The sequence below is a fragment of the Amblyraja radiata genome, chromosome 5 (assembly GCF_010909765.2).
Source record: "Amblyraja radiata isolate CabotCenter1 chromosome 5, sAmbRad1.1.pri, whole genome shotgun sequence".
Classification (NCBI taxonomy): domain Eukaryota; kingdom Metazoa; phylum Chordata; class Chondrichthyes; order Rajiformes; family Rajidae; genus Amblyraja; species Amblyraja radiata.
Window position 1 is genome coordinate 33,901,757 of NC_045960.1, and position 16,151 is coordinate 33,917,907.

General features: G+C 43.8%; 1 protein-coding gene across 2 annotated transcripts in view; it reads left to right on the top strand.

Annotated features, from left to right (window-relative positions):
* The window catches only part of eif2b4 (eukaryotic translation initiation factor 2B subunit delta), a 47,252-nt gene extending 40,106 nt beyond the window's left edge, over positions 1-7,146 (top strand). For both annotated transcript variants that reach the window (XM_033020992.1, XM_033020993.1), the window contains 3 exons: positions 3,365-3,539; positions 4,814-4,994; positions 6,841-7,146. In XM_033020992.1, coding sequence (XP_032876883.1) covers positions 3,365-3,539; positions 4,814-4,994; positions 6,841-7,040 — 556 coding nt within the window. In that variant the 3' untranslated portion in view covers positions 7,041-7,146. The remainder of the gene's footprint in view (positions 1-3,364; positions 3,540-4,813; positions 4,995-6,840) is intronic.
* The last annotated feature ends 9,005 nt before the right edge of the window (positions 7,147-16,151 follow it).

Sequence of the window (16,151 nt, forward strand, 5' to 3'; positions counted from 1 at the left end):
ATGGAATCGAGACCCAATAAATCTATTCTGAAACCCTTTCAAGCTTGACAATATCTTTCCGATAACATGGTGCCCAGAACTTAACACAATATTCTAAATGTGGTCTCACCAACGTCTTATACATCTGCAACATGACCCCCCAACTTCTATAGTCAATACTCTGACTGATGAAGGCCAAAGTGCCAAAGGGCTTTTTGACCACCTTATCTACCTGCGACTCGACCTTCAAGGAACCATGCACCTGTACTCCTAGATCCCTCTGCTCTACAATACTGCCCAGAGGCCTACCATTTATTATTGTTCGACGTCCCAAAATATTATTATATTAAATTCCATCAACTATTTCTCTGCCCACCTGGCCAACCTATCCAGATGCTGCTGCAATCTTTCACAACCATCTTAACAATAGCTGCAAAACCACTAACTCATCAGCAAACTTGCTAATCTTGCCCTGTATGTTCTCATCAAATTCATGGTGTAGATGACAAACAGTAATGGGCCCAACACCGAACCCCGAGGCACACCACTAATCACGGGCCTCCAATCTGAGAAGCAACTTTCCACCATCACACTCTACTTCCATGGAGCCAATTTGCTAATCCATTCAGCTATCTCTCCTTGGATCCCATGCGATCTAACCTTCCAGAGCAGCCTACCATGCAGAACCTTGTCGGATGCCTTACCTGTACATCTACAGCTCTGCCCTCATTACCCTTTGGTCACGTCTTCAAAAAATTCAATCAGATTTGTGAGACACGACCTCCACGTACAAAACCATGCTGACTATCCCTAATCAGCCCTTGCCCAAATGCCTGTATAACCTATCCCTCAGAATACTCTCCAGTAACTTACCAACTACAGATGTTAAGGTCACCGGCCTATAGTTCCCAGCATTTTCCCTGCAGCTCTTCTTGAAAAGAGGCACAACATTTGTCATCCTCTAGTCTTCCGGCATTTAAGGACGACTCGTAAATTTCAACCAGGGCCTCCGCAATTTCCTCTCTAGTTTCCCACAATGCCCTCTGATATATCTGATCAGGCCCTGGAGATTTGTCTACCTTCAAACTGAAGTACCTTCAGTACTTCTTCGACGGTAACCCTGATTGCTCTCAAGACACTTCAAGTGACTGCTCCAATTTTCTCTGTCCTACTGTCTTTCTCCTTGGTAAATACAGAGGAGAAATACTCATTTAGTACCTTGCCCATCTCCTGTAGATCCACACAGAGGTGACCGCTTTGATTCCTGAGAGGTCCCACTCTCTCCCTAATGACCCTTTTCATCCTTATGTATTTATAAAATCTTTTGGGATTGTCCTTAATGCTACCCACCAGAGCTATCTACTGGCCCCTTTTTGCCCTTCTGATTTCCTTTTTTAGTTTACTCCTTAGTTCCCAAAACTCCTCCAGGGATCACAGCTGCCTATATCTGTCCCATGCATCCTTCTTGTTTTTGACTAATGTCTCAATTTCCCTCGTCAGCCAAGCTTCCTTACGTTTGCCTGCTTTGCCCTTCACTCTAATGGGGACGTACACATCCTGAGCTTTCTTCAGTACACTATTAAAAACATCCCACTTGCCGATGTTCCTTTCCCCTCAAATAAGCTGCTTCAGTCAACTTGAGTGAGACTTTCTCTCATTTCTCTCAAACCCTCTAAGTTGGTCTTACCCCAGTTGAGCATTTTAACACGTGGACCCTCTCCATCCCTATCCATAACCAACTTAAACCTAATCGAACTGTTGTCACTGGTCCACAAACACTTCATTAACTTGCCCCTCCCAATTTCCCAATACTAGATCCAGCATTGCCCTCTCACGTATGGGGGCCTCCACATACTGCTTGAGAAAACTCTCCTGAACACTTTGAGGAATTGCACCCCATCTAAACCCTTCATGCTATGATTTTCCAAGCCCATATGGGGAAAATTAAAATCCCCTACTACAACAGCCTTATTTGACCTGCAGCTGTCTGCAATCTCCCAGCACATTTGTTCTTCTAATTCCCGTTGAGTATTCGGGAGTCTGTAGTACACCCCCATCAAGGTGATCATCCCTTTCTTGTTCCTCAGCTCCACCCATATAGCCTCACTAGACGAACCGTCTGTAATGTCACCTCTGAACACAGCCGTGACATCCTCCTTAACCAACAATGCAACTCCCCCCCCCCCTCCTCTTTTTCCTTCACTCCTGTCTCTCCTGAAGCTCCTGTTAACCCCAACTCAATAAAACCCCGGTACATTGAGCTGCAGGTCCTGCCCCTCCCTTAACCCGGTTTTAGTCATGGCCACAACGTCCCAGTCACACGTACCTATCCATGCCCTCAGCTCATCTGCCTTACCCGTCTGGCCCCTTGCATTAAAATACATGTAGTTTAAACCAACCCTTCTTCCTCGCTCTCCCCCTTTCACCTGCCTATTCTGTCCACTAACCTCTCCCACACCACCCTCCATACCAACTTCTAACCTCTCCCGTGCCTCTGTCCTGCACAAGATCACACACCCCTGCCAATCTAGTTTAAAACCTCCCGTGTAGCATTAGCAAACCTTCCCGCTAGGATGCTGGTCCCCTCCAGTTTAGGTGCAACCCGTCCCTTTGATATAAGTCACCCCTGCCCCGGAAGAGATCCCAATGATCCAGAAATCTGAATCCCTGCCCCCTGCACCAACTCCTCAGGCACACATTCAATTCCCCTATCTTCCTATTCTTACCTTCACAAGCACGAGGTACTGGAGGCAATCCTGAGATCACTACCCTGCAGGTCCTGCTTTTCAGTCTTTTGCCCAATTCTGTAAATTCTTGTTGCAGAACCTCCTTCCTTTTCCTACCAATACACCCAGGAGGGGACAGAGACGGCCCAGCAGTAACTCAACAGCGCCCGCAGCGCCAGAGAGCCAGGCTCGACCCCGCCAGTCCAGTCCAGGGCTGCCAACCAACCCGGCAGGACAGGCAGAGCCAAGCTGGAGCCAGCGGCTGCAGCGCCGTCTGCAAGTCTGGGGCCAGCCCAGGGTCACCCCAGACACCTCCGGACCGGGACGGGACACCCAGGAGGGGATGGCCCAGCAGCAACTCAATAACGCCTGCCTTGCTGGAGAGCCAGGCCCGACCCCGACCACAGACGAAATGCAAGCCTGCACACAATGCTGCACCACCGTTGCCGAGACTGTTTATAGCAAGTGACCTATGACCTGGGCATGCGCAGTCGGAATGCCGAAGTGGAAACATGAATAATAGAATCAAACAGCCTGGAAGAAAGCCATTTGGGCCATCATGGCTGTTTCTTATGTTCGTTTGTGTCACTGAAATGTAAATTGCAAAACAGTGTCTCTAATTAATTTTCCTTTTTAAAGAGTTCATTTTCTTTTCTCAGTTCATCGTTAGTAACCTCCATCCTTTGTGATGCCCACAAGCGGAAAAAGTTCAAGGTAGTAGTGGTGGACAGTAGGCCTAAACTAGAAGGAAGAGAGACACTCCGGAGACTAGTAAAGAATGGGATTCACTGCACCTATGTTCTTATTGGTGCTGTGTCCTATATTCTGCCTGAGGTGTGCTATTAAATTCTTTGCTATCTATTTATTGTTAAGAAATGACTGTCCTATTATAAAAATTCTGTTTGGAAAATTGAATTATTAATACATGTGAACATAGCCAAAAGTAGTAGAACAAAAACAACTAAATAAATAAATATAAGAGTGATTCCCATTGTATTTAAGTTATCTAGCTGATACTTTTCATCTGTGCTTGAATTGCCTCATATTGCGTTTTGAATTGAATTCTGTCTTTAATTTGTGTACTAGTCATGTCTACTATTTATTTCATTCCGCATACATGTTTTTCCTCTACTTGCTAAATTTTTGTAAGGTGTCCTTGAGACTCTTGAAAGGCGCCCATATATAAAATTTATTATTATTATTACTAAAGGATCAAAACTAGAAAAACGCTGAGAACACTCAACATTTTTGTTTGCAAATTTTTAGCATTTGCAGTTTTTAGAAATTTTTCATTTACTGACACAATAGGCCAGGAGGTTAATTGTGTATTGAAACCGAACTAACTCGAAACACTGTTTCCTCTATTTTACTTTGCCTAGGTCAGTGAAATATTTTTAACTGGATAACCAGCAAATTGGATCTATAGCTTAACATATTTAAATTCTTCATAGTTAGCTTCTGAGGAGTTTTCTCGGGCTCTATCTGTTGCTGTGCAGTCTTCTGAGGGAAAAATATGACGGTGCGGTTGTGTGCGATTTCAAATCCGAGAAAGATATTAGTGCATGTTTAGTAATGCTTCTTTTCCAGCAGTGAGAAGCTCCAGCAAGGAGCTAAAAAAAGGAATACGGCAGAAAGATAGAATACATTTATAAAAATATGTACATTATTCAAGTAAGAAGAGATGGACTTGTGAAAAATGGAATGTTAAGTGTGGAGAAATCATAACAGAAACACAGAATGAAGTGGTAGTAAATTACAATTGATCCACTGAAAGACATAATTGGAAGTCAGAAGACCTGCTACGAATGGAGCAAGAGCAAGAAAGACAAGCAAAGAGAGCATTTTGTACTCTTCCCCTTAGCTTTACTTTAAATCTCAGTATTGCTGAATTGACTTTCAGTGATCTGTCACCATTAGATGCATTTCACAGTCTGCAAAATACAAGAGAAATTGTATTGTTCATGTGGGTGCCCATTTTTTGTGGTTGATAAAGTTAGTACAGGGTTTAAGTAGTGCCAACAAGTTCTTGCCTTACTGGCATCAATTAATAGAGACAATTTAAAAAAAAAAATTTTCCTTTAAGCTATTCATTATCATTTTCTACACAGGTTTCTAAGGTGTTCTTGGGAGCCCATGCCCTTCTTGCTAATGGTTATGTGATGTCACGTGTGGGAACGTCACAAATAGCTCTTGTGGCAAAAGCATACAATATACCAGTCCTGGTATGCTGTGAAACACACAAGTTTTGTGAAAGAGTTCAAACAGATTCATTTGTATCGAATGAACTGGGTAAGTTTTTAATCTGTTATTTTAAATGAGGAGACTTAAAAAGCATAATTGCTGAGGTTCATATTGTGAAAATGTAGGATAGACAGTTTTTCATGTTTGGCACAGACTTGTGGGCTGAAGGGTCTTTCATTTCTACTTTCTACAATCCATTTCTTCACCCACTGTATTCAATGTATTGCACCCATTTTCTTAAAGGTATGAAACATACATGCCGTCCTCTCCCCACTAAATCCAGTTTTCCCTATTGAAAGTGAGAGCAACACAAAAAAAATGATACTCGGTTGAAACATGATTTCAAACTTTTTTTTTACTCTATTGCCAGCTTGGTGAAGTTTGATTTTGTAACATCTGCACATGCTTAATTTTTTACAAAAATATCAAGTAATCCACCTCCGTGCTATCAACGACAATTGTACCTTCTGGACAAGAATGTGTGCCTTCAATTAAATAGGATAAAATGTGTTTTTCTTCAATGAATTATTTTATGTGAAAAATCATTGTGGCAATCAGATATTCTTGTGTTAACCCCACCCATTTTCTCACAATCCTCTTGAGAATATTCCCTTTCTGCATTAATCCGGAAGTGGCGGCGCTGGTGAACGGCTGTGGCTCGCCTGCAGTCCGTTTGTCTTTACTTTTTTGTGTTGTTTTTTTCCGTTTTGTCTAGTTAAGATTTTGGTTTTTAGGTTGTGTTTATGTGGGTGGGTGGGTGGGGGGTTGAAACAGGGCTTGCTGTCTCTCCCTTCGAGGGAATGCGACTTTTTTGTCGTATCCCCCTTCTCTGCCTCCGTCTGCGCTGAGGCCTAATGGCGGAGCTGGCGACCTCGAGACTCCGGAGGCAGCCAGTCAGGACTCACCCTGCGCTCGCTCCCGTGAGGGCGGCCCAGCTCGGGGCTGGAACGGCGCTCCCGTGAGGGGCTGTGACGCTCCCGTGAGGGCGGCCTGGCGAGGGGCTGAGACTCTCCCGGAGGAGCTGTGGCGCTCCCGTCGGAGCGGCCCATCCCGAGGTGGAATGGCGCTCCCGTCGGAGCGGCCCAGCCCGAGGTGGAATGGCGCTCCCGTCGGAGCGGCCCAGCCCGAGGTGGAATGGCGCTCCCGTCGGAGCGGCCCAGCTCGAGGGTGGAATGGCGCTCCCGTCGGAGCGGCCCAGCCCGAGGTGGAATGGCGCCCCCGTCGGAGCGGCCCAGCTCGAGGGAGGAACGGCACTCCCGTCAGAGCGGCCCAGCTCGAGGGAGGAACGGCACTCACGTGAGGGCGATCCGGCTCGGGGCTGGAACGGTGCTCGGGTGGCTGGGACGGCGTTCTGGCGGCGGTGACCTGAGTCCGGGGTTCAGCCGCGGGCCAGCGGCTGCGACCGCTGGACTGGAGGGCGGCAGCTTCGACCACCCCGGGCCGCGGTGTTTGAGCCGGCACGTTTGCGGGGTTCAGTGAGCCGCGGGACTGTTTGTGCCATCACCCGGTGGGGTATCGCCTCAGCGCAGAGGGAGAAGAGGAGGGAAGAGACTGCAGCCCTAAGATTTTTGCCTCCACCACAGTGAGGAGGTGCTTGGAGGATTCACTGTGGTGGATATTAATTTGTGTTTAGTGTTGTTTATTATTGTATGATTGTATGTATGACTGCAGGCACGAAATTTTGTTCAGACCGTAAGGTCTGAATGACAATAAAGGAATTCAATTAAATTCAATTCAATTCAATGACTGAATCAGCTGACGGACACAGAATGACGGACTGGCAATACAATGCTTTTCATGTACTCTGGGTATCTGAAAGTGCTTGATGACTGCTGAAATACAATTACTTGTAGGTAACAATTACTCTGCAAATTCTCAAAATGGTCTTTTGCAGATGACCCCGATGATCTTTTGGTGACCCGACGTGGAAGAACTCCTCTTCAGGATTGGCAGGCAAATTCCAAATTGCACCTTCTTAACTTGGTATATGACGTGACGCCGCCTGATTTTGTTGATTTGGTAATCACAGACTTGGGAATGATCCCCTGTACTTCAGTACCAGTAGTACTGCGTGTAAAGAACGTGGAATATTAGGACTTTGTGAAACCGTCCGGTGAATAGGAACGAACAGTGATGATGATGGTTCCAGTGTTTTCACATTTTCTCTGGCATGTAATAAAAAACATAGTAATTTGGTTCATTCTTGTGTGCTTCTGTGATGATTAAGGGGTTCGTCAAACTGAAGATATTTATTTCAACACACTTCTGTCCCAAATGACATTTTTTTTCCCAACCCACAAGAAAGAACCTCCTCATTGGGTTGAGGATAAAATTACTGCTCTCTGGGTGAGAGTACAGACTGGAGACATGCCTCAACAATACCATCAATGTGATTTCACAACTTGCCACGGGGAGGTTTGAGAAATTGCACAAGGTGAGTGAGTCAGCCCCATAATACATTACATCAACAAAATCCTGTTGTTCTCAGATATCTACAGTACATCAAAACATTCCAATATTTATTAGTCAAAGTACATCGTATCGAATAAAGATTTGCAAATAGAAGAGGGCTTTTAGATAATATATGGTATGAAAAATGATGCGCTCCATCAGCATATTCAGTCATTGGTGCAGACAGGGAATATTCTCAAGAGGATAGAGTGGAAAGGGATGGATAGAGTTTGAAAGTGCTGATACTGCAAACAAAATTAAAACATATATGCCAACAGTTCACTGCCTGTCTCATCAGGTGACGTTTCCTGCACTCCCTTTCAATTCACTGGATTTTCAAAAAGGCAAATTAAAAGATTTCGTATTAAGGGTGGGTTGATAAATCCGATTAATCTGGAAGATGTGCTCGTTTGGCACCAACAAAGTCCGAAACACGCGTGTGAAATTAAAAGTTTTATTGCATGTGAAATTTGAAACGTTTTCTGTGTGTGCAACGTTCGCTTGTGAAAGTGGAATGCATTACGAGGATCTTTTACCAGGACCCAAGGGTCTGAGCTATATGGAGATTGAGCGCAGCAGGATGAGGGGTGATCTTATAGATGTGGATAAAACCATGAGAGGAATAGATCGGGTAGACGCACAGAATCTCTTGCCCAGAGTAGAGTAATCGGGAACTAGAGGACATATGTTTAAGGTGAAGGGGGAAATATTTAATAGGAATCTGAGGTAACTATTTCACCTATAGGCTGGTGGGTGTATGGAGTGAGCTGCCAGAGGAAGTAGTTGAGGCAGAGACTATTGCAACATTTAAGAAACAATTAGACAGGTACATGGATACGACAGGTTTAGAGGGTATGGGCCAAACGCAGGCAGGTGGGCCGAGTGTAGGTGAGACATGTTGGTCGGTGTGAGCAAGTTGGGCTGAAGGGTCTGTTTCCACACTATAACCCCCTCACTGCTTTCAAAAGAAATAGAGATTAATTTATTGGAACTTTGTGAAAGCACAAAAGTAGGGAGCTGTTTTGGAGAGTTGTTACAAAGATTACAGGCAAGATAAATAGTGATTTAAAAGATGGACTTGCCGTTACAATTAATTGCTCTCAACTCTTTTAAAAGAGCTGTGACTGGTTATAGTTTATTTGAGACAAATGTGTTATTAACAAGCATTCTCCAGTCATGTTCCCATCATCTGTTAATGATTGAAAACATTCTCACCACTCAGGTAAGTCTGAAGAAGGGTCTCGACCCGAAACTTCGCCTATTTCCTTCGCTCCATAGATGCTGCCTCACCCACTGAGTTTCTCCAGCATTTTTGTCTACCTGTCTACTCAGGCAAGAGATGTCGGTGTTCCTTAAATTCATTGGGAAATGCTTAGATCATATTTGTGAATTGTGTGCAGAAATAACAGTGCATTGGATTTGCCATTTTACTCTCAATCTGCACATTTTTTGCTTAACCATATACATGTAATGTTTCTGAAGAAGGGTCCCAGCCCGAAATGCTACTTATCCGTGTTCTTCGGAGATGCTGCCTGGTCTAAGTTACTCCAGCACTGTGACTTTTTTGGTAAAGCTGCATCTGCAGTTCCTTATATCTAGAGCCAGGATTTTGCCATAAATGCCTTGTTTTGCCTTTTTTGATGATTTCACCAGGATAATGCCTTTTTCACGATTGAGTCCCTAAATCAGCCTTTTTTTGCAGTTTTGCTAAAAGGTCATGCTATTTTCTCTAATTGTACCGTGATTACAATGATGTTTTCTATGTTAACACGTTAATATTAATGTTATTATTAACGTATTAACAGTATAAATTCCAAGAAAACTTCCACCACCGGGGAAAAACCGGGGGCGCCACCGTCGGTGAATCATTCGTGCCACTGCCCGCTGGTTACGTTTTCTCCAAGATCTATTTAAGAAAGAACTGCAGATGCTGGAAAAAATCGAAGACAAAAAATGCTGGAGAAACAGTGGGTGAGGCAGCATCTACGGAGAGAAGGAACAGGTGACGTTTCGGGTCAATACTCTTCTTCAGACTAATGTGGGGGGGGCATGAAAAAGAAAGGAAGAGGCGGAGACAGTAGGACTAGAAGGAGAGCTGGGAAGGGGAGGGGAGAGGGAAAAGACAAGGAAAATTAGAGAAATCAATGTTGATACCAATGCAGTGCAGACTACCCAAGCGAAATACCCAAGCTTGTCTCACTACATTTACTGCTGGCTCCAGTCGCAAATCTGAGTTTGAGTGATCTATGCAAAGCATTCATTGATGCTGGAATTCCACTGTGGAAATTGAAAAACAATTCTCTCAGAGGTTTTTTTTTGGAGAAATACACAGAGAAACATATACCAAGCGAGTCATCATTATGGAAAAATTATGTTGACAGCAACTTCAACATTGTTGTGCAGAAAATTAGAGATGAAGTTGCACGCAACAAAATATGGATCCCAATAGGCGAGACAACCGATGCTGTGGGGAGATATGTTGCCAATGTGGTCATCTACACTGGAGGCAGGTAAACCATCATAGGAGTATTTGTTGACATCGGAAGTATTGGAGGTCAAACAGCTCAACTATTGTTCAGTTGTTTACATCTTCGCTTGTACTTTGGCCAGAAATCTAATCTCTCGACTCTCAACTCTCAACTCTCAACTCTATACTCTCAACTCTACACTCTACACTCTCAACTCAACTCTAAGCTCTAAACTCTAAACTCTAAACTCTAAGGTCTACACTCTAAGCTCTACACTCTACACTCTAAGCTCTACACTCTAAGCTCTACACTCTAAGCTCTACATTCTAAGCTCTAAACTCAACTCAAAGCTCTAAACTCTAAGCTCTCAACTCTCAACTCTCAGCTCTCAACTCTCAGCTCTAAACTTTGAACTCTCAACTGTAAACTCTGAACGCTGAACTCGAAACTCTAGATTCTGAACTATGGACTCTAGACTCTGAACGCTGAACTTTGGACTCTAGACTCTAAACTCTGAACGCTGAACTTTGGACCCTAGACTCTAAACGCTGAACTCTGAACTCTAAGCGCTAACATATGAATGACCTCTGAACTCCCAACTCTAACCCCGAACTCTGAACTCTAAAGTCTGCACTCTGAACTCTAAACTCTCGACCCTCGACCCTACACTCTCGACTCTCGACTCGACTCCCGACTCTCGACTATAAAGTTTTGTTCCCCAAAATGTTGCATTTGACATGCTTAGCTCAAGGACTTCATAGAATTGCCAAGCACAGACGTAGCTTGTTTCCAAATGTCGATCGCCTACGGAATGTCAAGAAAATCTTTCTCAAAGTACCGTCACGTGTGTAGTTGTTCAAGGAAATAGCACCCGAGATTCTGCTACCTCTTCAACCCGTTGTGACTAGGTGGGGTACATGGCTCTCTGCTGTACTCTACATAGCTGCAAATTTTGAAAAGATAACATAAATCGTCAACCTGTTTTGAAGAAGAATCTACTGCAGTCAGGATCGTCAGTGAAATCATGCAAAAAAGTAAAATATTTAAGTAAAATAAAAGCAATATGCTCAATTGAGGCAGTTCACATGTTTATGTCCTTAACAAACATCCACCTTCATTTGCTATTGAAGAACATTTTCTTGGCATTCATATGTCATAAGCTGTGCTTTGAATTCCACGCTTTTTATCAGCAATATGGAGGCTAAAATACAAACATGTAAAGTTGAATGTAGAGACCATATGCCCACTGATTATGTATTACTGATTGGTTTAACAGCAGCTAAATATTGAGTAGCCTTGTCTATTTTAGGAACATTTATGCTGCATGTTAAAAGAATGTTATTAATTTAAAAAGACAATGAAAGTGGAAGAGTACCTTCCCCCAAGTTTTTTTTTAAATTTCAAAATGGACTTTATTCAAGTAATAAATATATACAATACAGGAACCGTGCAAAAAATTCATGCGACATTCTCGGAGGCTATACATTCAACTGTTTACACACATACCACAGATTTTACAATTTTTTCCCCCCACCCTTGCCACTCATGTGGCCCACTGGCGTGGAATCCCTTCCCTTATTTTTGAGGGGCGTCTCCACCACACCCTGCCCCCCATGTCCAGCAGCGGAAGAACTTTAGACTGCTCCTCCCCCACCGAGCCTTGACCTTGGCTGCACTGAGCTTCAGTGCTTCCCTCAGCACGTACTCCTGCAGTCCACAACGGGCCAGTTGGCAACATTCCCGTACGGATATCTCCCTCTGCTGGGAGGTCAACAAAGCTCGGGCAGACCAAAGAGCTTCTTTCACCGAGTTGAACTTCCAGCAGCACTTGATGTGAGTCTCTGAATGCATCCCTGGGAACAGTCCGTAAATCACATAGTCCTCTGTGACAGAGCTGTTCGGAATAAATTGTATCTTCCCCCAAGTTACTTTAAAAAAAACTTAAACCAGTATTTTTTTTCCAAATTGTACATTTATTCCTTTCATTTTTTGTCTTGCACTTCAATCATTTGAGAGAAAGAGAGGTGCAATCAATCAATTCACTATTAAGAGATTAGTTGTCTGAAATACCTGCATTGGCAATATTTTTGATGCTGCGCGTCAAGGGCCCTAGTGAGACCACACCTGGAGTATTGTGTGCAGTTTTGATCTCCAAATTTGAGGAAGGACATTATTGCTATTGAGAGAGTGCATACTGACTACTGCATAACTGCCTGGTTTGGGAACTGTTCAGCAGCTGACAGAGCAGCTCTCCAGAGGGTGATAAAAACTGCCCAGGGTATCATTGGACTCCCCCTGCCCCCTGCCCCCTCTGGAGGACATTTACCACTCCAGATGCCGCAGCAGGACCTGTAATATCGTGAAAGACATTACACATCCTTGTCACCACCTTTTCACACTGCTGCCTCAGGAAAAAGGTACAGGTCGCTGAAGTCACGCACTGCCAGACTCAAGAACAGCTTTTACCCATCAGCAATCTTGGAACTGAACTCTGTCTCGGGAGCGGGTTATGGGGAAGGAGGGGGGGGGGGGGGGGGGGTGGGGGGGGGGGAGACAGTGTTAATTTATGTAAATGTGAATCCATGGGTGGGTTTGGGGAGGGAGGGAGTGTAAAAAGTATGAGTATGTGAATGTTTGAAGTTCTTTTAAATGGAGAGACACAGTAATCTCGTTGTATGTGACACATGCAATGACAATAAAGCATTCTGATTCTGATTCTGATTCAACGTAGGTTCACGAGGTTAATTTCCAGGATGGCGGGACTGTCATATGCTGATAGCACGGAGCGGCTGAGCTTGTATACTCTGGAATTTAGAAGGATGAGAGGATACCTTATTGAAACATATAAGATTATTAAGGGATGGGACACGCTAGAGACAGGAAAAATGTTCCCGATGTTGTGGAAGTCCAGAACTAAAGGCCACACTTTAAGAATAAGGTGTAGGCCATTTAGAACGGAGATGAACAACTTTTTCACCCAGTGAGTTGAGAATCTGTCGAAATCTGTGCCTCAGAAGGCAGTGGAGGCCAATTCTCTGGATGCATTCAAGAGGGAGTTAGATAGAGCTCTTAAAGATAGTGGAGTCAGGGGATGTGGTGAGAGGGCAGGAATGAGGGACTGATTGTGGATGATCAGCCAAGATCACAGTGAATGGCGGTGCTGGCTCGAAGGGCCGAATGGCCTACTCCTGCTCCTATTGTCTATTGTCTATTAACTTTTTGAATCCAAGGTTAATCCAATTGTCTTTATATAGATGGTACACAAAATTGCTGGGGAAACTCAGCGGGTGCAGCAGCATCTATGGAGCGAAGGAAATAGGCGACGTTTCGGGCCGAAACCCTTCTTCAGACTGAAGAAGGGTTTCGGCCCGAAACGTCGCCTATTTCCTTCGCTCCATAGATGCTGCTGCACCCGCTGAGTTTCCCCAGCAATTTTGTGTACCTTCGATATTCCAGCATCTGCAATTCCCTTTTGAACACGAACGTCTTTATATAGATAACTGGTTGCAGGTAGAGGGTTCTTCCAACAGGTGGCAGCCATGTTTTCAATAGGAGTGGAGATTTCCATAGAGGCTTTCATGTTTTGTTGGAATAAAAGGACGCACCTTTAGGAAGGAGGAATTTCTTTAGTCAAAGGGTGGTGAATCTGTGGAATTCATTGCCACAGATAGCTGTGGAGGCCGTCAGTGGGTAATTTAAAAGCGGAAATCGACAGATTCTTGATTCCTGAAGGTGCCAAAGGTTATAGGGAAAAGGCAGGAGAATGGGGTTGAGAGGGAAAGATAGATCAGCCATGATTGAATGGCGGAGTAGACTCGATGGGCAGAATGGCCTAATTTGATCACATGATTAAAGCTGTGTACTTCATTCAGAATGATTAACATGAACTTTGCACTAAAGCCTTTCTGTAGTTTTCACAGCGGTCTGTTGTGGCCACATAGCTGGATTCACCAGTATATCTTTTCCAGTAGTTTCCATTTTAGTTACCCTACAATCGCTTCCCCTGAGAAGAACCTGCACAGAAATGTAATGGGAACACATCACATAAATCATACAACACCAGGACTTGATTAATCCTTCACCATTCCTGTAACTCCCTATACATTATTTGAGATGACCATCACCTAAACTGTTGTTATTCATGGGAAAGACCGGGATCATCCAGCACAAGACCAGAATTATCCAGAGAACCAGAGGACAATGGTTTAAGGCGAATGGGGAAAGATTTAATAGGAACCTGAGGGGTAACTTCTTGACACTTCTTGGCTGTATGGAACGAACTGCCGGAGGATTTAGATGAGGCAGGTGCTATCGCAACGTTTAAAAACATTCAGACAGGTACATGATCGGACATGTTTAGAGGGATATGGGCCAAACGCATGCAGGTGGGACAAGTGTAGATGGGACATGTTGGTTGGTGTGTGCAAGTTGGGTCGATGGGCTTATTCCACGCTGTTTGCCTCTATGACTGTTATGACACTGGGAAACAAATGCAGTTTTGACACTATCTCCATCATCATTTTCACCACCAAGGTCAATGAACCAAAAATTATAAATTGTTTATTATTAAAAATAATAGTAGTCATAGTCATACAGCATGGAAACAGGTCCTTCGGTCCAACTTGCCCATGCCGACCAAGATGCCCCATCTACGCTAGTCCTATCTGCCTGCAATAGGCCCAAATCCTTCTAAATCTTTCCCATCCATGTAACTGTCCAAATTTTTAAAAATGTTGTATGGTACCTGTCTCAACTACTTTCTGTGGCAGCTCATTCCATATATTGTAATGTATTGTAATTTATTTATTAGCCAAGTATGTAAAAACATGCAAATAATTTGATTTGCCATACAGCCATACCAAAAAAGCAACAAGACACACAACTACATAAAAATTAACATAAACGTCCACCACAATGATGGAAGGCAATAACGCATTATCGTCTTCCCTCCTTTTCTCCCACGGTCGGGGCAGTTGAACCATCCGCAGTTGGGGCGATCGAAGCTCCTGCGAGGGGCGATCAAAGCTCCGCGTCAGGGCGATCGAAGCTACCGCGATTGGGGCTCCCGAAGTCGATCCCTAACCAAGGGTCCGCCGTCTCCCTGCCTAATGTACAATGAATAATGTTAATTTTAATACAAAATAACAGGTATGTAGCTCATAGAATAAATGTGATTTACATCTGACCTGACCTACAAGAGACCGGGAGCCATTGCATTAATTTGTGTAAATGGGAGTTCTGTTGAAAAGCTGATAGTGCCAAGATATGTTGGAAGGAACTGCAGATGCTGGTTTAAACCGAAGATAGACCCAGGAGAAAAAGAATAGGTGACGTTTCGGGTCGAAGACTGAAGAAAGGTCTTGACCCGATACGTCACCTATACCTTTTATCCAAGATCCACTGAGTTACTCCAGCTTTTTGTGTCTATCTTAGTGCCAAGGTGTGTTCTGTCTGCAATTCCTGGTTGGTGTAGCTAAGTGAAATGTTAGTAGAGTTTTGCCCCCAAGTGGCAACATTAGAATATTGCGTTCATCTTGGAACAGAAGTAATCTTGCGGAAATGACAATAGTGGACAGAAATGAGAGCTTTAAACTAAAATCAGGACAAAGCTGGAATTAATTATCCACAATGCATAACCAACTTATAAAATACTCAATCAATGGAGTATTTAGAAATCTGCTAGCTCAGCAAAATGGCAGATTAAGGCTTGTGGTAACCATGTCCAGAATGAATTTGAGGTTTACAGCTACAGACTGCTCATTATTACTGCGACTGACCTTGATTCATGAATTGGAAGAATCTTGTAGTTGTAGGAAAGGGAGTGATGCAAAATCTTTATTTTATAGCATTTCTTTCATGAATGTAAAAAACAAAGAGCTGCAGTAACTCGGGTCAGGCAGCATCTGTGGAGCAAAATGGATAGACAATGTTTCAACCCGAAGAAAGGCCAGGAACCAGTGCCAGGAAACATCATCTGTCCATTTCCTTCAACAGATGCTGCCTGTCCTGCTGAGTTTTACAGCACCTTGTTTTCACTCACGATTCCAGCATCTGGCATCTCATATATCTGACATTCTAAAGTGCGTTGAAATCATTACATTGAATAAGAATAGCAACACATTAAGGTGACTAGAATTTCATTTAAATACCACTGGGGTGTAAACTACCCAAGCAAAATATGATTAAGAAAGAATTGCAGATGCTGGAAAAATCGAAGCTAGACAAAAATGCTGGAGAATCTCAGCAGGTGAGGCAGCAACTATGTCTGAAGTAGATACAGTGAGTT